This window comes from Anabas testudineus, chromosome 21 (genome assembly GCF_900324465.2).
Source record: "Anabas testudineus chromosome 21, fAnaTes1.2, whole genome shotgun sequence".
NCBI lineage: Eukaryota > Metazoa > Chordata > Actinopteri > Anabantiformes > Anabantidae > Anabas > Anabas testudineus.
In genome coordinates this window covers 4,237,013-4,257,694 of record NC_046629.1, presented here as the reverse complement: position 1 = coordinate 4,257,694, position 20,682 = coordinate 4,237,013, and the positions used below count along the sequence as shown (strand labels likewise).

The 20,682-nt window shown below is 42.4% G+C and overlaps 1 protein-coding gene across 1 annotated transcript; it reads right to left on the bottom strand.

Moving 5' to 3' along the window:
* Positions 1-6,953: 6,953 nt before the first annotated feature.
* LOC113173416 (trace amine-associated receptor 13c-like) lies at positions 6,954-19,980 on the bottom strand. The gene is made up of 3 exons (XM_026376832.1): positions 19,753-19,980; positions 7,906-8,057; positions 6,954-7,770 (listed from the first exon to the last, which is right to left on the bottom strand). Exons 1-3 carry the CDS (start codon positions 19,978-19,980, stop codon positions 6,954-6,956), a joined length of 1,197 nt encoding a protein of 398 aa, XP_026232617.1.
* Positions 19,981-20,682: the final 702 nt, after the last annotated feature.

Sequence of the window (20,682 nt, the reverse complement as noted above, 5' to 3'; positions counted from 1 at the left end):
AACAACACCAAGAGTTCCTGCTGCCTTCATCTCTGACTTTTTAGCTGTTACTTTCACTGAACGTTGGTATGAGACAACCACAATGTGAGACCTCATGGCTCGAGCCTGAGACACAACCACAACAAATACTCTCATATACAGAACTGTGATGACAGTGATGGAAGCAATGAAGGAAAATGTAAGATTTAGAACATAATCAACAAATTTTAACACTATCACACATTCTCCCACACAGAAATGTGTGCCTGGCTGTTTCAAATTATCTTTCATGAGCACACAGAAAAAGAAGAGGGAACAGATCCAACACAGTGAAACACAGACCTGAACTCTTTTTGGTGTGACTTTGATGGAGTAATGTAGAGGGTCACAAATAGCCACACAACGGTCAATAGATATGAGAACCATGATTCCTACTGAAGTAGAGGTAATAATAAAGTCTGCAAAACAATACAGACTACACAGAAATTCACCAAGAAACCAGCAGCCGTCTATGAGCATAATTTGAAACAACCAGAGGAAACCTACAGAGAAATCTGAGACAGCCAGAGAGAGAAGGAGGAGGTTGGTGGGAGTGTGGAGCTGCCTGGAGAGAAAAGACAACAACATATTCATCGTTTTAGTTGTTATTGCAGCTGATAAAACCACATGAAACAATGACAAATTGATAAATTTTTTAAATACATTGTTACTTGAAGTGGGAGATGGAGATGATGACCAGCAGGTTGAGAGTCACAGTAAGTAGAGAGATGAAGGACAGAACAATGTAAATAAGAACAGTGTGAGAGTGAGGACGCTTTGGTTTCCTGCAGGAGGCGTTGAGATGTGGAAAGCAGAGTTCAACTTCCTCCATCATCAGAGAGAGAGGAGAAGCTGCTGAGCTCTGACAGCTCTCTGAACAAATCTCTCCGTCTTATAACTTTATAAATCCCTTTACCCCCACCTCTAGAATTCACTCTGAACGAGAGATATGATGATATTATTATTATTACCTGTGCTAAAACTATGGTCATATTCCAATATGATTGTGTTGTATTCATTACGCAAATATAGTAAAAGCAAATAAAGTATACATCTTATTCATACACATCTCATAGTTAATGAACATACTGCACATGAAAGACTCCAAATAAACTCTTCCAAATTCCAAATTCACCCCTTAGATCACCTTTAATGTTTAATACAGTAATCTAATAAATGACCCCAAACAGCATTTATTTCAGTCATACATTTTGTCTCATGCTTTGTTTTACAAGAACAAAATAAAAGAACAATCTGTAAGCTTGACACTGTGGGTTTACTTGTAGCTACAGCTGGTGGAGGGGATACAGTCTGGCTGGTCACTGATAGCTTTTAGCAGTCGGGATTTCAATTCAAATCCATTTCATGTGTATAGTGCCAATTCACAGCAGAAGTATTTTACAAGGCACTTTAAAGTGTAAGGTTTAAGACCTTACAGAGTCTAATTGATAAAGTGATATGGAAATTCCAACAATCTCATTTGATTTAGGCAACAGTGGAGAGGAAAAACTCCTTTATTGGAAGAAACCTCCAGCAGCTCCAGGCCGAGGATTCCTGCAGCAATTACAGAGAGACATGGAGACAGAGGAGGAGGAAACAACCACAAGACGGAGTGAAGACACAAAGTTAATGACATGAAATGGTGGACTTGCATTGACATAGGAGAAAGGAGAGAGGAGAGGAGCTCCTGAGTTCCCCCAGCAGACTAACCTATAGCACCAGAACTAAGAGATGGTTCAGAGTCACCTGATCCATCTCTAACTATAAGCTTTATAAAAAAGGAAAGTTTTAAGTCTTAAATGCGGAGAGGGTGTCTGCCTCCAGAACCTGAACTAAGGGCTGGTTCCCAAGAGAGGGGCTAGATAGAGATAGAGAAATATGATCTCTCTTGCTAAGTCCAGTCAGAACTCTGGCTGCAGCATTTTGGATTAACTGGAGGCTTTTTAAGGAGTTATTGGGACAAACTATTAATAATGAATTAAAATAGTCCAGTATGGACTAGAATGTGATTATACATAGATTTTTAGGACAAAACAATATAACCTCTTGCTAAAATCCAAGCCTTTATGTCAGCTTGAAGTTTGATTAATTCATTACTTTCTTCATTAGTGGCTTCATGGAAAAGTATAGCTGGGTGTCTGCAAAGCACTGGAAATTTGACTAACCCCAATACTAATATTAGTGCCCCTACTTCTACAAGACTTGGTCTTCTAAATATCAGATCCCTCTCTAACAAAGCATCTCTAATAAATGACTTTATCCTCTCTCAGAAATTAGACTTCTTAAATGAAACCTGGCTGAGGATAGGTGAGTGTATCCAGTTGCAAGAGCTCTGTTATTTGACCTCGCCTAGATTAAGTGGGTGAGGGTGGTGGTGTTGCTATAGTCTCTAATAATCAACTAAATTGCTCAATGCCATCACTTAAACAGGTTCACAGCTTTGAAGCTTTGTCGTTTCTTATCCACTGTTCTGTTCCTGTATGTTGTACTGTCATCTACCACCCACCAAAAGCTAATGGTAACTTTTTGTCAGAATTCTTCCAGTTGGTTGCTGACATTGTTGAGAGGTATGATAAGGTAATTATTGCTGGAGACTTTAACCTTCATATTGATAATAACACTAATACTGTAGCAAATGATTTTCATCAGTCTTACTGAATCTTTCAACCTGATTCAACATGTCAAAGGTCTGACCCATAACCAGGGCCACACCCCTGACTTGGTATTCACTTTAGTATTGACTCTAAACTCTGTTGAGTTAAAGGATCCATCTCTGATCATAAATGTGTTTTATTTGATACTTGTCTTCATCCAATCATTGTACCTCAAAAATTCACAGCTAAATGCCATCTAACAGCCAGTCAGCAGCAAAGTTCACTAGCACCTTTTCTATGTTGGAGCAGGGTATTTCTTGCACATGTTGATGATATCATTCGCCCTTTCAGTGATATTTGTGCCTCTGCGCTAGAGGCTGCTGCTCCCTTAAAAACTGCAAATGTGTCCCGTAAAGACACCAATAAACAGCCTTGGATAGATGTCAGCATTCGTAGTTGTAAAGCTGGGTGTAGGAAAGCTGAGCAGAGATGGAAGAAAACTGGACTTCAAGTGCATTATGAAGCTATGAAAGACTCACTACTCCATTACAATACGATGGTAAAGAATGCCAGAGCTAAATACTTCTCAAACCTGATCACTGCTCACTTCCATAATCCTAAGTTTTTATTTCAGACTGTTGACAAGTTAGTAAAACCAAGCATCACAGCATCCTGGCTGAAAGTGATGCAGAGTGTGAGAAGTTCATAACCTACTTTAATGATCAAATAGAATCAATCAGAGCTTCTGTCATCCCCATCTCCTCATTAGTCATAGTCTCACACCCTTTTAAAGAATGCACTTTAAGCCGCTTTCCTCCCATGACCGTATCGGAGCTACTAAAAAAACATCTCTAAAATGAAACCATCTTTCAGCCCAGTTGATGTCATCCCAGCTAAGTTCTTAGTCTCGATCAGTGATTTGCTTGCTCCTTCTCTCCTGATTATTTTCAATACTTTTCTGTCCACTGGATATGTGCCAGATTATTTTAAAATTGCATGTGTGCAACCTCTTTTGAAAAAACCTGGTCCAGATCCCTCATTCCCTGAAAACTACAGACCAATCTCCAAACTACCCTTCATATCAAAGACTTTAGAAAGGTACATGTCTAAACACTTATTTCTAGCTGCAGACAACTAACATTTTTTTACAGATTCCAATCTGGTTTTCACAAACACCACAGTACAGAGACCGCCCTACTGAAGGTAACTAATGATATTTTGTTGGCCTCTGACGCTGGTATGTGCTTCATTCTTGTCCTCCTTGACGTTAGTGCTGCTTTTGATACAGTAGACTACCAAATTTTGTTAGACAGGCTAAAGCACTGGGCTGGAATAGAAAGCACTGCACTGGACTGGTTCTCTTCACACCTGTCCAATCGATCATTTTGTGTTACCGTTAATAACTGTAAGCCATCTTTTTCTCCTGTGAAGTATGGAGTCCCACAAGGTTTAGTGCTGGGGCCAATCTTGTTCTCTTTGTATTGTCACGAGCTGGATGAAGGGCCCCGTGGCCAGAGATGAAACAGTACAAGAAGAGTTTAAGGTTTTTATTAACAACAAGGGAACAAGGGAATGAGTCCACCGAGTACTAATAGGAAACGTCAGTTCAGAATGAGTGTGGAGGTCTGGTTGAACCGAAAGTAGTCTGTGACAGGAAATGGTCGTGTGAGGTCACAGCCATTACAGCCGACCAACAGAGAGCATGTGGAGCAGATGGAGCTAATAAAGTCCGGGGATATGTACAGGGCAGCAATACAACAACAATAACGTAATATATAATATTATATTAATATATAATCCATCAGGCTATAATTCATGGTCAGGGACAATCCAGGTCATACACATAAAGAAAGTTCTAAGGGAAGTCCAGTAGGCAAAATCCACAACACAATAGACAGTCCAGGTCAGAAACACTAGGAGGTCCATGCAGAGTTGAAACACGAAATGGAACAACGAGGGAGAGAACAGGGAAAAAACTCACGTAACCAGAGGGGTAGCAGCGTCAGGTCAGGCTGGTCCAGTAAGGGGGAGAGACAGGGTAGAAGGGTCTGGTACTGTGAGCAGGGGGAATGACGGGGAATAAGCAGTGTCCAGTGCAGGCACAGTCCGAAAAATCCAAAGTTAGTCAATCCAAAAGAAACGCTAGACAGTATCCAGGAGTTGAGGTTAGACTATCTGAAAGGGGAGAAAAGTGAGCAGGCCGGTATTTATAGTGTGGCAGTAACCAGGTGTAATCAATTAGGTGAGTGAAGGTAATTAGACTGGGAGGAGGAAACAGGAAGTTGCCATAATAAGGGCATGGGGAAAAGCCAGGCAGCAACGAGGCTGGAACCATGACCTGTACTTGCTCCCTTTGGGACATATTCGTAAACATGGTGTTTCTTTTCATTGCAATGCTGATGACGCTCAGCTGTACTCTCCCTTTAAGATCTCTGACCACGGTGGACTGAGCTCCTTACATCAGTGTATTAATTAGATAAAAAGCTGGAAGGCTAAAATTTTCCTGCAGCTGAACACTGACAAAACAGAAATAGTTATCACTCCACAACATATAGCCAAACACATTTTGCCCTGCACAGATTGTCTCTTAGATAATTCTAAGCCCTCTGCAAAAAGTCTTGGTGTTTGGTTTGATAGTAAACTTAACTTTGAGCATCATGTCAGAAAGCTTGTTTTTATCATTTCAATTATTTCCTCACGCCTTGACTATTGCAAAAGTCTTTTCACCTGTCTCAGGCAGAAATCTAATGTCTCTGTAATCTAATTAATCGGCTCCAGATTGTTCAGAACTCAGTTGCAGGACTCTTAACTAATAGGACTCTTAACTCCTGTCTGAGCTTCCTTACACTGGCTGGTATCTTTTAGGATTGGTTTTAAGATTTTATTAATAACTTCTAAAGTTCTGCATGATCTTTCCCCCAGCTATATATCCCCATCAATTTTCATATAATTTGTCCAGTTTTTCACTTTCAGACAGTTTACTTTGCTAAACCAGTAAAGCAGTACTGTATAGAATGACAGCATGCTGTCTACACATAGCCTGAGGTCATCTGGTAGAGATCTTCTGTATGTCCCTGATGTCAGAATGACTACTAGACGTGACAGAGCCTTTTCAGTTAGAGCCCCCAAACTCTGGAACAACTTACTCGAGGAAATAAGATCAGCTGACTCAGTAACATCTTTTAAATCTCTCCTTAATCTCCCTAATTATTATTTATTGTGTTTAACAATAATATTGCAGAAAGTGGATATATTGAGTGAAAACAATCGGATAAAGCACAGAATTTAAGACATTTTTAAGCAATCTAGTCGGGATGGGGTCTAAGAGACATGTTGATGGGTTAGATGAAATAATTGGTGAAATTAATTCAGAATGATTTACAGGGAGGAAGCAGTCTGAGGACGAGTGTGGTCTTACAAATGAATCTGGAGCATATGAGACCATCCATGCCGTGTGCAGGGAGGATTTGATTATTTCTGTAATAGTTATGATTTTATTTGTAAAGAAATTCATGAAATCATTGGTGCTGAGAGATGAGGGGATACTAGGCTCAACAGAGCTATGACTCTTTGTCAGCCTGGCAGAAGTTAAGATGACTGCCCCCCTCTGTGTTGGTGCATTGCTCTTAATTGAAAGACTAAATCAGTTCCTTAAATTTGTGACTAGTATTTTCAGATGAACATCTGCTGTGGTGAATCTTAGGAATTACTGTAAATTGAAATGTTATTAAACATGATAAGATAAAGTAGGGGTTTTGGGGAAAAACTTTTAAATGATCAATTTCAACACCAACAGTCAGTGAGTTAATTTACATTTTGACTTTATGTGATTTCTTTTTCTTTTTTTTTCTGTATAACTGCAGAAAAAAAACTGTATGTAGAATTTAGTTTAGTCTAGTTAACCAAATTCAGCATGCTGTCATTCTATACAGTACTGGTTTACTGGTTTAGCAAAGTAAACTGTCTGAAAGTGAAAAACTGGACAAATTATATGTTATATGATTTGCAACCTTAATTTTGTCGCAAGTAAAGTAAAGATGTAGTAAAGATGGAGGATATACAATGTGACTGCATATAAGCATGAAACAAAACATGAAGTCCTGCAGAAAATTCCTAAATGTTTTCTGGACAATAGCTACAGTATTAACAAGGCAAATGCAAAAGCATATTTCCTAAAATCATGCCTGAAAAGACTGGACAAAGCTGACAAGACTACCTCTATCTAATGGTCTATCTAATGTCTTTTTCTTCATTCTGTAGGAAGGCACATAAACCAAGGAAAACACAAACTGATGAGTTGTGACTCTTGAAAACAACTTTCAGCCACTGAACAGTGTCACATCAAACCACATTAGTCTCACAGGAGCCAGGCTTGAAAATCTGAAGTGTAACAATCATTCTAATAGATTTTCTGAACCAGGGGTAAAACAAAGCATATACAATGGGATTTAGGCAGGAGTTGAAATAGAAAAGATATAAAATAAAGGCAGAAGATGAAGTATTGAACAACTCGTCCTTGTCTATAAGTGCAACACAGAAATATGGACAGAGGCACAAAAGAAACACAACTATAACAACACCAAGAGTCCTGGCTGCTTTCACCTCAGATTTCTTAGCAGAGACACTCACTGAACGCTGGAGTGAGACAAACACAATGTGAGACCTCATGGCTCGAGCCTGAGACACAGCCACAAAAAATACTCTCATATACAGAACTACGATGGCAGTAATAGGAACGATAAAGGTCAAAATAAGATCTGCAACTTTTTGATTCTGGTTAAAGATTATTACACATTCACCAGCACAGGAATTATACCTGCCTGGTTGTTTAAGATTATCCTTCATGATCATGTTTACAAAGAAGAAAGAACAGATCCAGCACAGTATAACACAAGTCTGAACTCTTCTTGGAGTGATTCTGGTGGGATAATGCAGTGGGTCACAAATAGCCACATATCGGTCAACTGATATGAGAACCATGGTTCCTATTGAGGTAGAGGTCATAATGTAGTCTAAAATACAGTACAGACTACACATAATGTCACCAAGAAACCAGCAGCCGTCTACGAGCATAATCTGAAACAACCAGGGGACGCTTACAGAGAAATCTGAGACAGCCAGAGAGAGAAGAAGGAGGTTGGTGGTAGTGTGGAGCTGCCTGAAGAGAAAATACAGTATTTATATTATTTGTGCAGGAAACCAGATGAAAACCATGACATATAAAAAACTATTTTTGAACATGTTCGTTTCTACAAAGCTACTAGTATTAGAATTTCATGTAATTTGAGGCTACTTGAAGTGGGAGATGGAGATGATGACCAGCAGGTTGAGAGATGCAGTAAGTAGAGAGATGAAGGACAGAACAATGTAAATAAGAACAGTGTGAGAGTGAGGACGCTTTGGTTTCCTGCAGGAGGTGTTGAGATGTGGAAAGCAGAGTTCAACTTCCTCCATCATCAGAGAGAGAGAGAGAGGAGAAGCTGCTGAGCTCTGACAGCTCTCGGAACAAATCTTTACTCCCTCCTCTAGAATTCCCTATGAGTGATTCTCCACCCTTTCTCTATTTATTATTATTATTAGTACCTGTGCTAAACCAATGGTCATATTCCAAAATGATTGTGTTGTATTAATTACATATAGTAAATATAGACAAAATACACACCTTACTCATACAAACCTCACAGTTAATAAACATACTGAACATGAAAGATTCCAAATACACTGCAGCGGTGATGATATTGTGAAATTCAGCCCATTGATAAACTTTTATTTTCAATACAGTCGTCTGAATGAATCACCCCAAACACTAAAGCCTAAACAACATTCATGAAGACAAAGGGGCCACTACAGTGGAAAGCTGTTAAAAAGCTGTTCTCTTGTATATAATGGTTTAGGGGTATTAAAGCCATGGTCAATAAATCCGTCTTTTTGAGGAAAATTTAAATTGCCCTTTTATGCCTAGAGAGGAATAAAAACTTGTCGAAGGTTCTCATAATTCAACACAACAGGAATCACTGTGGCGAGGCACTTTATTGTGTTTAAGGTTTAAGACCATACAAATATACCTGGTTACAGAATTATGTAGAAAACCCGAAAACCCCATTTTAGCAGCACCAGGAGACAGTGGAGAGGAAAAACTTCCAGCAGAAAGAGTCTCTGGGTGGGCGGCCAACCGCCTCGATCAGTTGGAGTGACTGGAAAGATGAGAGAGAAAAGAACAGCAGGCAACAAAAATCTATGAAAACAAGCAGCAGAAACACTGGACAAGTTGGTCGAACCAGTAGATGACATGTTGATGGTTTAGATAAATTAACTAATGAAATTAACTCAGCATGATCTACAGGGAAAGAAGCAGTCTACGTACGAGTGCAAATGATGTGAGGATGAAAAGCTACAGCTACAAGGAATCCGATGACAACGGATGGGAGAGCAGCAGTTGGACAATGATGGATGATGGTGAAGGTCAGGGAGCCAGATAATGTTACAATAGATAAGAAAGTCAAGGAGTCAGATCTGTGGACCAACCAGGATGACGATTGCGCAGATATCTATGCATGATTGTTTTTTACAAAAGGACTTTGTTGTTTGTCAGGGATAGAAAGATCTAGACCCTGAACTCTGTATTCTTTATTCATTTTACTCCCAATGATCACTGACCATGTTAATTGATTGTTAAATAAACTGATAACTTGAGACTGAAACATCTCCTTCTATTCCTTCATAAACGAGCACGCAGGAATTGGCTGTTACATAGAAGAGAGTTTTGCTAGTAGATTGAGCCACAGTCCAACAATAAAATCGCAGGTTTGGGTGATATCATTAAATGTTAAAAAAATAGAGTGCAGGCAATTAGATTTTAAAAGCAGATTACATAGAATATATTAACAATAAAGGCCTCCAAGTACAACATTTTACCAAAGATGGCTAGATCTTTCATTTGCGTGAGCTCAAAGATGAAGAATGGCGAAATCGGGTGGCTGTGGAAAAGGAGGTGGAGCAGTCGTCTACCAATCATGGCATCGTATATTTGATTCCTGAACTCCTGATTTCTGAGTTCAGACTGTTTATGGGGACAAAATTAAAAAGAAGTGATTAATCCGTTTCATTTCAGCAGCTTAACAGAAGAGTTCTTTTAGATTTGATCTGACTTTAAGGCCTTTCAAGTTGATGATTCAGTATAAGTAAGTTCAAACCCATTTACTTGATCAAATAGTGTTTGTGTTTCAGTCACTCCACAGTGTCTCTCTACAGGATATTAGTCTCACAGGAGCCAGGCTTCAGAATTTTCAGTGTAAAAATAAGTCGAATAGATTTTCTAAACCAGGGGTAGAAAAAGGTATAAATCATAGGGTTGAGACTGGAGTTCAAATAGAACAGACATATTACAAAGGCAGAAGATGAAGTATTAATCAATGTATCATGACTTATAAGTGTAACACAGAAATATGGGCACATGCATATTAGAAAGACAATTACAACAACACCAAGAGTCCTGGCTGCTTTCATCTCAGATTTCTTAGCTTTTAGACTGACTGAACGTTGGTATGAGACCACGACAATGTGAGACCTCATGGCTCGAACCTGAGACACAACCACAACAAATACTCTCATATACAGAACCACAATGACAGTGATGGGAATAATGAAGGAAAATGTAAGAATCAGAACATTTTCAATAAATTTTAAGATTAGCACACATTCTCCCACACAGAAATGTGTGCCTGGCTGTTTCAAATTATCTTTCATGAGCACACATAGAAAGAAGAGGGAACAGATCCAACACAGTGAAACACAGACTCCAACTCTTTTTGGTGTGACTTTGGTGGAGTAATGTAGAGGGTCACAAATAGCCACATAACGGTCAATAGATATGAGAACCATGTTTCCTACTGAGGTAGAGAGGGTAATAAAGTCTACAAGACAATACAGACTACACATAAAGTCACCAAGAAACCAGCAGCCGTCTATGAGCATAATTTGAAATAACCAGAGGAAACCTACAGAGAAATCTGAGACAGCCAGAGAGAGAAGGAGGAGGTTGGTGGGAGTGTGGAGCTGCCTGGAGAGGAAAGACAACAACATGTTGTTTTCAGTTTAAACAAATATTACAGCAGATAAAAACTGTGACAGATTTGTCAAGGGATAAAGTGATTTTTAAAATAATGAAATACTAAAATGTCTCTCAGATTTTTAACATTCTTAAATAAGTTGTTACTTGAAGTGGGAGATGGAGATGATGACCAGCAGGTTGAGAGATGCAGTAAGTAGAGAGATGAAGGACAGAACAATGTAAATAAGAACAGTGTGAGAGTGAGGACGCTTTGGTTTCCTGCAGGAGGTGTTGAGATGTGGAAAGCAGAGTTCAACTTCCTCCATCATCAGAGAGGGAGGAGAAGCTGCTGAACTCTGACAGCTCTCTGAACAAATCTCTCTGTCTTATAACTTCAGGAGCTCTTTACTCCCTCCTCTAGAATTCCCTCTGAATGACACCCTTTCTCTGTAGATTATTATCATTAGTACCTGTGCTAAACCTATGTTCATATTTCAATATGATTGTGTTGTATTAATCACAAAATCATAATTAATTGTCGAAAAAGAATACAACTTATTCATACATTCCAAATACACTGATTATATCACTGGTTAAATTCAGCCATTGTTATGTTTAATACATAGTCTGAATGAATGACCCAGAACAGCATTTATTTCAGTCCTACATTTTGTCTTATGCTTTGTTTCACATGAACCTTAAAACAACAATCTGTAAGCTTAACACTTAGGGATAAAAGTACTACTGTGGTCCAAATTCAAAGAACTGGACGGTACTGTTTCCTTCCACATCTTCTGTCAACACTTAAAGTTGTTAAGGAGGCAACTTCACGCAAAAGTAACTAACTAACCCTAACATTCACAAGCGTGTTTGTGGCTACAACTTGTGGAGGCGAGACAGTTTGGCTGGTCTATGTCGCTGATAGCATTTAGCAGTTGGCATCACTTCATCAGCTGTGTATCTCGTGTATCTCATCTCATAAGTCATTGCTGCCCTGATAAATTGTCTGCACATGGACGACTAATTAAAAATGCCAGCATCTGAACGTTTAAATTACTTTAACCCTTTCATTCATAGTGGTCGCTGTGATGGACAGCTATTCAAAAGCTGTTCTCTTGTATATGCATTGGTTAGGGTTAGTAGAGCTATGGACCATGTTTCTCTGTCTTTTTGTAGAAAATCATTGATTCATCAATCAGTTGCTGGATACAGCATTTATGGCTGATTAAAAATGAGGCATGCTGCCACATTTTAGATCATCTGCAGGCGTTTGGTCATTGATGCCGATATCCCCATCAGCAGTCTATTGCAGTAATCAAGACGAGATTTGATCAAAGTCTATTCAATGGTTTAATGGGGTCATGTACTCCGACAGGTAGGGTCTGATCTTTCTGATGTTGTGGACGGCATATCTACATGACCTAGAGACTGATGCAATGTGTTATGTGAAGGTCAGTTGGTCATCTATGATGACACCCAGATTTCTGGTCATCTTAGGGTAAACAATCACTGCAGATCCAATGTTGATGCTGATGTTGTGTCGAAGTTCTGACAGGGAAGACTAAAACTTCAGTCTTAGGAATGTTAAGTTGAACGTGCCTTTCTCTCATCCAAGCAGAGATGTCAGAGACACAGAAAGAGATGTGCAACGAGACAGTAGAGCCATCAGTTGGAAAGGACAGGAAGAGCTGTGTGTCATTCACATAGCAGTGATAGAAAAAGCCATGTAAATGGATGATAGAGCCTAGAAAAGAGGTACAGATGGGAAAAATAAGAGGACCAAGGACTGAGCCCTGTGGCACACCGTTGAAAAAGTTATGAGCGTCAAAATCAAGCCCCTGCAAGGATACCTTGAAGTTATCTCCAGACAAGTAAGACCAAAGCCAGGCTAGATCTGATCCAGAGATGCCAAAGTCCGAGAGTGCAGTCATAAGGATCTGATGGTTCACAGTGTCAAAGGCTGCAGATAGGTCTAATAGATTAAGGACAGATGAGTTACCTGCAGCTTTTGCCACCTGTCAGTCAGAAGTGCCATCTCTGTGGAGTGACAGCTCTTAGCCATATTTGATTTCTGTCTCCTCTTATCACATGTCAAAGTGTCCTTGGGCAAGATAATGAACCCCAAGTTGCCCCCTGTGAGTCAGGTCACCTGTATGGCAGCTCTGTCATAAGTGTGTGTGTGTATGTGTGTGTGTGTGTGTGTTTGCAAGGTCAATTTGGTGAATGAGATGCATTGTAAAAGCGTTTTGACTGCCAGTTGGGAAAAAAAAAAACTATTTGAGTGCAGACCGATTACAATGAACTCCCAGAATTCTATTTTATATTATAATATTTGTAATATATTATATTAGTCTCTGCTGATGTATGATGATTTTATTATTTATAAGTCATGATCATCCAGTACAGTACTTTTAACACTTATATTGACCCTGTAATAAACACACTACAGCACAATGCAGAAGACAAACTGCAACATCACAGACATTTTGTCTTTATTAGTGATTCACAGCATTGATTTCTGAGTTCAGACTGTTTACGAGGTCAAAATTAAAAAAGAAGTGAATGAATCTGTGTCATTTTAGCAGCTTCACAGTAGCGTTCTTTTAGATTTGATCTGACTTTGAGGTCATTGTGTTGTTGATTCAGTAATAGCAAGTTCAAACCCATTTTCTTGATCAAATAGTTTTTGCAATTCAGTCACTCCACAGTGTCTCTCTACAGGATATTAGTCTCACAGGAGCCAGGCTTCAGAATTTTTAGTGTAACAATAAGTCGAATTGATTTTCTAAACCAGGGGTAGAAAAAGGTATAAATCATAGGATTTAGACTGGAGTTCAAATAGAACAGACATATTACAAAGGCAGAAGATGAAGTATTAATTAGTGTTTCATGGCTTATAATTGCAACACAGAAATATGGGCACATGCATATTAGAAAGACAATGATAACAACACCAAGAGTCCTGGCTGCTTTCATCTCAGATTTCTTAGCAGAGACACTCACTGAACGTTGGTATGAGACAACCACAATCTGAGACCTCATGGCTCGAGCCTGAGACACAACCACAACAAATACTCTCATATACAGACCTATGATGACAGTGATGGGAACAATGATAGAAAATGTAAGATTTAGAACATGTTCAATAAATTTTAAGACTATCACACACTCTCCCACACAGAAATGTGTGCCTGGCTGTTTCAAATTATCTCTCTTGAGCACACAGAGAAAGAAGAGGGAACAGATCCAACACAGTGAAACACAGACTCCAACTCTTTTTGGTGTGACTTTGGTGGAGTAATGTAGAGGGTCACAAATAGCCACATAACGGTCAATAGATACGAGAACCATGATTCCTACTGAGGTAGAGGTAATAATAAAGTCTACAAGACAATACAGACTACACATAAAGTCACTAAGAAACCAGCAGCCGTCTATGAGCATAATTTGAATCAACCAGAGGAAACCTACAGAGAAATCTGAGACAGCCAGAGAAAGGAGGAGGAGGTTGGTGGGAGTGTGGAGCTGCCTGGAGAGAAAAGACAGAAACATGTTGTTTTCAGTTTAAACAATTATTACGGCATACGGATAACAGATTTGACAGATTTGATTTGAAGTGATTAAGTGATTTTTAGAATAACAAAATACTAAAATGTTTGGTTTATAATTTGATTAAATAAGTTGTTACTTGAAGTGGGAGATGGAGATGATGACCAGCAGGTTGAGAGATGCAGTAAGTAGAGAGATGAAGGACAGAACAATGTAAATAAGAACAGTGTGAGAGTGAGGACGCTTTGGTTTCCTGCAGGAGGTGTTGAGATGTGGAAAGCAGAGTTCAACTTCCTCCATCATCAGAGAGAGAGAGAGGAGAAGCTGCTGAGCTCTGACAGCTCTCTGAACAAATCTCTCTGTCTTATAACTTTATGTATCTCTTTACTCCCTCCTCTAGAAATTCCCTCTGAATGTTTCATCACCTTTTCTCTATAGATTGTTTTTATTAGTACCTGTGCTAAAACTATGGTCATATTCCAATATGATTGTGATGTATTCATTACACAATTATAGTAAAAGTAAATAAAGTAAACATTTTATTCATACACATCCCATAGTTAATAAACATTCTGCACATGAAAGATTCCAAATAAACTGCAGAAGTGATTATATTACTCTTTAAATACACCCGATTTGATCAACTTTAAAGTTTAATACAATAATCTGATAAATGAACCCAATCAACATTTATTTCAGTCATTTTGTCTTGCTTGCTTGTCTTGTCATGCTTTGATTTATATGAACCTCCAAAAAACAGTCTGTAAGATTGACACTGTGAGTTTAAAAGTACTACTGCAGTCCAAATTCTCTTTAGAGTAAAAATCTTCCAGGACGGGCATCCATCTGCCTCGACCGGTTGGGGTGAGTGGAAAGAGGAGAAAGAAAAGAACAGCAGGAAACAAAAAACTATGAAAACAAGCACTGGACAAGTTGGCAGAACAAGTAACTGCACTCTAGAGATATATTAAATTCAATTCAATTCAATTTTATTTGTATAGCGCTTTTTACAATTGACATTGTCACAAAGCAGCTTTACACAACCAAAGAAACTATAGAAGTTTACAGTCATATATATCATAATAATCAGATTGTCCCTAATGAGCAAGCCGGGTGACGGTGGCAAGGAAAAACTCCCTGAGAAGGCTACAGGAAGAAACCTTGAGAGGAACCCATCCTCATATGGGTGATTACATGCTGTGTAGGCAGCAGGGAGTCCAGTATAACAGTTAATGTTCCAGCAGGACTAACTATGACAGCCTAACTATAAGGGTGGGCCAGAAGGAAACACAGACATGAGGGCTCCCTGGGATGTAGAGCAACCGAACACTTCACAGTCAACAAACCTGAGTGATCAGTGAGATTTGGGAAGACAGCATCCAAACATACCAGTTCACCTTAATGCTCTACGTCCATGAGTCCTTCCACAAGGCAAATCTACTTACAAGAATGCTTGACTATATATTTGGTTTTTAGTCTAGACTTAAATACTGAGACTGTGTCTGAGTCCCTACTGCCCCCAGCTGTAGTTGTCATGATACGAGATACTGACAGGCAGCCAGCATCCTTTGATCGAAGTAGGCGTGGATCATAAGACACTAGCAGTTCACTCAGATACTGCCGCGCAAGACCATTTAATGCTTTAAATGTCAAAAGTGGTATTTTAAAATCAATGCAAAATTTCACAGGGAGCCAATGAAGTGTAGATAAGATAGGGGTGATGTGCTCATATCTTCTGGTTCTAGTGAGGACTCTCGCTGCTGCATTCTGACCTAACTGAAGCTTGTTAATGCACCTGGTTGAACAGCCAGACAGTAAGGTATTACAGTAGTCCAACCTAGAGGTGATGAAAGCATGGACTCATTTTTCTGCATCATTTAGTGACAAAATATTCCTCATCTTGGCAATATTTCTGTTGTGAAAGAAAGCTGTCCTGGTGATATTATCTACATGAGCTTCTAATGAAAGACTGGAATCTAGAATCACACCAAGGTCTTCTACTGTTGCACTAGATGTAACAGAAAGGCCATCTAGAGTTACGGCATGATCTAAAATCTTGCTTCTAGCTGCATGTGATCCTATGAATGGAAGTTAATTAGCATCCAGTCTCTTATGTCCTTTACACATTGCTCAACTTCATTAAGCTGTTTGATCTCATCTGGTTTTGATGAAACATATAACTGTGTGTTGTCAGCATAACAATGAAAGTTAATACCATGCTTACGGATTATGTTGCCCAGAGGAAGCATGCAGAGGGTAAAAAGCAATGGGGCTAAAACTGAACCCTGTGGAACACCAAACGCCAATAGAGAATATGTGGAGTATTCGCCATTTAGATCTACATACTGATAATGATCAGTCAAATAGGATTTAAGCCAGGAGAGGGCCATTTGAGGTCACAAGCATAGTGACGCTACCCTGATCAGAGGCCAAAAGGAGGTAATTTACTAGTTTAACAAGTGCCGTCTCTATGCTGTGATGAGGCCTAAAATCCTGACTGATAGAGTTTGTGTATGTTATTTCTATGTAGATACGAGCATAGCTGCCCCACTACTATCTTTTCGAGAAACCTGGAGATAAAGGGGAGGTTTGATATCGGCCTGTAATTGGACAGCTGACAGGGGTCGAGATCAGGTTTCTTACTTAGCGGTTAAACTGCTAACTAATAACTGCTAATTTAAAAGATTTTGGAAAATACCTACTGCTGAGTGCTTCAAGGGGAGCAAAGTATTCTAGTTACTGATCTGCCGTGGTTAGTTTATCATCTGCGTCAATTAAATTGTCTGGTTTTAAAGCCTGAATTTTATGCTTTATATTTACAAATTTGTTATTGAAAAGGTTCATGAAGTCCTCACTACTGCACAACGTTGTTGTGGAGATATCTGCAGTGGTCTTCTTTCTAGTTAATTTGGCTACTGTATTAAATAAAAATCTAGGGTTATTTTTGTTGTTTTCTATGAGAGTGGAGAGATACGTTGATCTAGCTGCACTAAGTGTCACAGTCTTAAGGAGGGGGACAAGGCAGGAATTAACTGAAACAGGATTTATTACTGAAAAACACAAAAACAGGGAAACTAAGGGGGGTGTCAACCGACACTACAAAAACAGGAAAACACGAGGACAAAGTAACAACAGAAAACCATCAGTGCGACTGGGAACAAAGTAACAAACCAGGAATCAAAGTACAAACAAAACCCACTGCACGATGGCAGGAAAACACTCACTGAAAAAAGTTAACAAAATCCAAAAGGTAACAAAGTCCAAAGAGTCCAGGGGGAAGCAAACAGGGCTGAGCAAGATGAGCAGGAGCTGGCAGGGTTAAGCAGGCAGGAATAGCTGGAAACAGGTTGGGGAACGACGCTGAAGACAGGTGGGGGAAAACGACGCTGGAACCAAGAGGGGGGAATGACGACGATCTGACAGGGGAGGAAAGTCTGAGGAGAGCTTATGTAGTGTGAGGGGAACACAGGTGAGTCCAATATGCCGCTGATTGGCAAGAGCAGAGGGAGAGAACTGGCTGGTGGGCGGAGTCCAGAGGGAGAGTGAGGTGGAGCAGTGAGGGAAATCCTCAGCTTGGCCTGATGCCAGGCCGAAATCATGACAGAACCCCCCCGGCAAGGGCCGGATCCCAGACGGCCCAACGAGAAACCAGGAAGGACGAGCAGACCAAGATGGGCGGGAGGAGGGGGCCCGGAGGAGGGCCCGAAAGCACCAGGCCGGGCGGGCGCAGCAGACCAGGAGAGACTCAGGCGGACGGCCGGGAGGCGGCAACCAAGACCAGAGAGATGACGAACCAGAAGGCACAGCCTCGGGCGGACGGCCGGGAGGCGGCAGGAGAGCCGGCGAACAGACCCGGAGCGCCTCGGGCGGACGGCCGGGAGGCGGCAGGAGAGCCGGCGAACAGACCCGGAGCGCCTCGGGCGGACGGCCGGGAGGCGGCAGGAGAGCCGGCGAACAGACCCGGAGCGCGTCGGGCGGACGGCCCGGAGGCGGCAGGAGCGCCGCTGACCGAAGGGCGGCGGGCGGACGTCCCGGAGGCGGCAAACAGACCAGGAGTGCCTCCGGACTGCGAAGCGGAAGCCGGCTGCCTGGAGCTGAGACCCGGAGGACCGGCTGCGGAGCTGAGACCCGGAGGGCCGGCTGAGGAGCGCCGGGCGGATGCTCCGGCGGCAGCGTCTGGAGTGCCGGCTGAGGAGCGCCGGGCGGATGCTCCGGCGGCGGCGTCTGGAGTGCCGGCTGAGGAGCGCCGGGCGGTTGCTCCGGCGGCAGGAACGGGACAGGCTGGAGAGGCGGCGATGACGGCGACCTCGGCGTCGACCCGCTCAGAGACAGGAGAGACAAGAGAGACGGCGACGACGACTTCTGCATCAACCCACCTGGAGACAGGAGAGGCTGGGGAGACAAAACAGACAGGAGAGACGGCGACGACGACCTCTGCGTCGACCCGCCTGGAGACAGGAGAGACGGCGACGACGACCTCTGCGTCGACCCGCCTGGAGAAAGGGCAGGAGTTGTTGTGGTGACCAGAGCAGCGGTGATTGCAGCAACCAGGGTAGCGGCGACCGCGGTGACAGCAACAGGATCAAGAACGGCTGTGGTGACAGGAACTGTGACGACTGGAACTGTGACTGGAGCAGCTGCGACGACTGGAACTGTGACTGGAGCAGCTGCGACGACTGACTGAGGCATCTGCGACGGACTGACTTGACTGGAGCAGCTGCGACGACTGGAACTGTGACTGGAGCTGCGACGACTGAACTGTGACTGGAGCAGCTGCGACGACTGGAACTGTGACTGAGCAGCTGCGACGACTGGAACTGTGACTGGAGCAGCTGCGACGACTGGAACTGTGACTGGAGCAGCTGCGACGACTGGAAACTGTGACTGGAGCAGCTGCGACGACTGGAACTGTGACTGGAGCAGCTGCGACGACTGGAACTGTGACTGGAGCAGCTGCGACGACTGGAACTGTGACTGGAGCAGCTGCGACGACTGGAACTGTGACTGGAGCAGCTGCGACGACTGGAACTGTGACTGGAGCAGCTGCGACGACTGGAACTGTGACTGGAGCAGCTGCGACGACTGGAACTGTGACTGGAGCAGCTGCGGCGGCTGGAACTGTGACTGGAGCAGCTGCGACGACTGAACTGTGACTGGAGCAGCTGCGACGACTGGAACTGTGACTGGAGCAGCTGCGACGACTGGAACTGTGACTGGAGCAGCTGCGGCGGCTGGAACTGTGACTGGAGCAGCTGCGACGACTGGAACTGTGACTGGAGCAGCTGCGACGACTGGAACTGTGACTGGAGCAGCTGCGACGACTGGAACTGTGACTGGAGCAGCTGCGACGACTGGAACTGTGACTGGAGCAGCTGCGACGACTGGAACTGTGACTGGAGCAGCTGCGACGACTGGAACTGTGACTGGAGCAGCTGCGGCGGCTGGAACTGAAGCTGGAGCAGCTGCGGCGGCTGGAACTGAAGCTGGAGCAGCTGCGGCGGCTGGAACTGAAGCTGGAGCAGGAACTGGGGCCGTGCTGACTGGAGCGGCCGTGGCATTCCGACGCCTCTGGCGGAACCGCCGCAGGTATCTGGATTGCAGGTAACTTATTGGTTTGGGGGCCATAACCAGACGTGTACCCCAGAAAGGTGAGTCCCGATAATCCTCTGGGTGTGCATAGTTCTCCTGCAGTGCTTCAGGGAAAAGCCCGTAATGATCAAGATGGGGAGGGAGGTTTGTGTGGCCGTAAAAAGGATCATAAGGATCCATGGCCGCGGTCTGGTCAGATCGTTCTGTCACAGTCTTAAGGAGGGGGACAAGGCAGGAATTAACTGAAACAGGATTTATTACTGAAAAACACAAAAACAGGGAAACTAAGGGGGGTGTCAACCGACACTACAAAAACAGGAAAACACGAGGACAAAGTAACAACAGAAAACCATCAGTGCGACTGGGAACAAAGTAACAAACCAGGAATCAAAGTACAAACAAAACCCACTGCACGATGGCAGGAAAACACTCACTGAAAAAAGTTAACAAAGTCCAAAAGGTAACAAAGTCCAAAGAGTCCAGGGGGAAGCAAACAGGGCTGAGCAAGATGAGCAGGAGCTGGCAGGGTTAAGCAGGCAGGAATAGCTGGAAACAGGTTGGGGAACGACGCTGAAGACAGGTGGGGGAAAACGACGCTGGAAACAAGAGTGGGGAATGACGACGATCTGACAGGGGAGGAAAGTCTGAGGAGAGCTTATGTAGTGTGAGGGGAACACAGGTGAGTCCAATATGCCGCTGATTGGCAAGAGCAGAGGGAGAGAACTGGCTGGTGGGCGGAGTCCAGAGGGAGAGTGAGGTGGAGCAGTGAGGGAAATCCTCAGCTTGGCCTGATGCCAGGCCGAAATCATGACACTAAGAGCTTTTTTATAGTTCAGGATGCTCTCCTTCCATGCTATCTGAAACACTAATAATTTAGTTTGG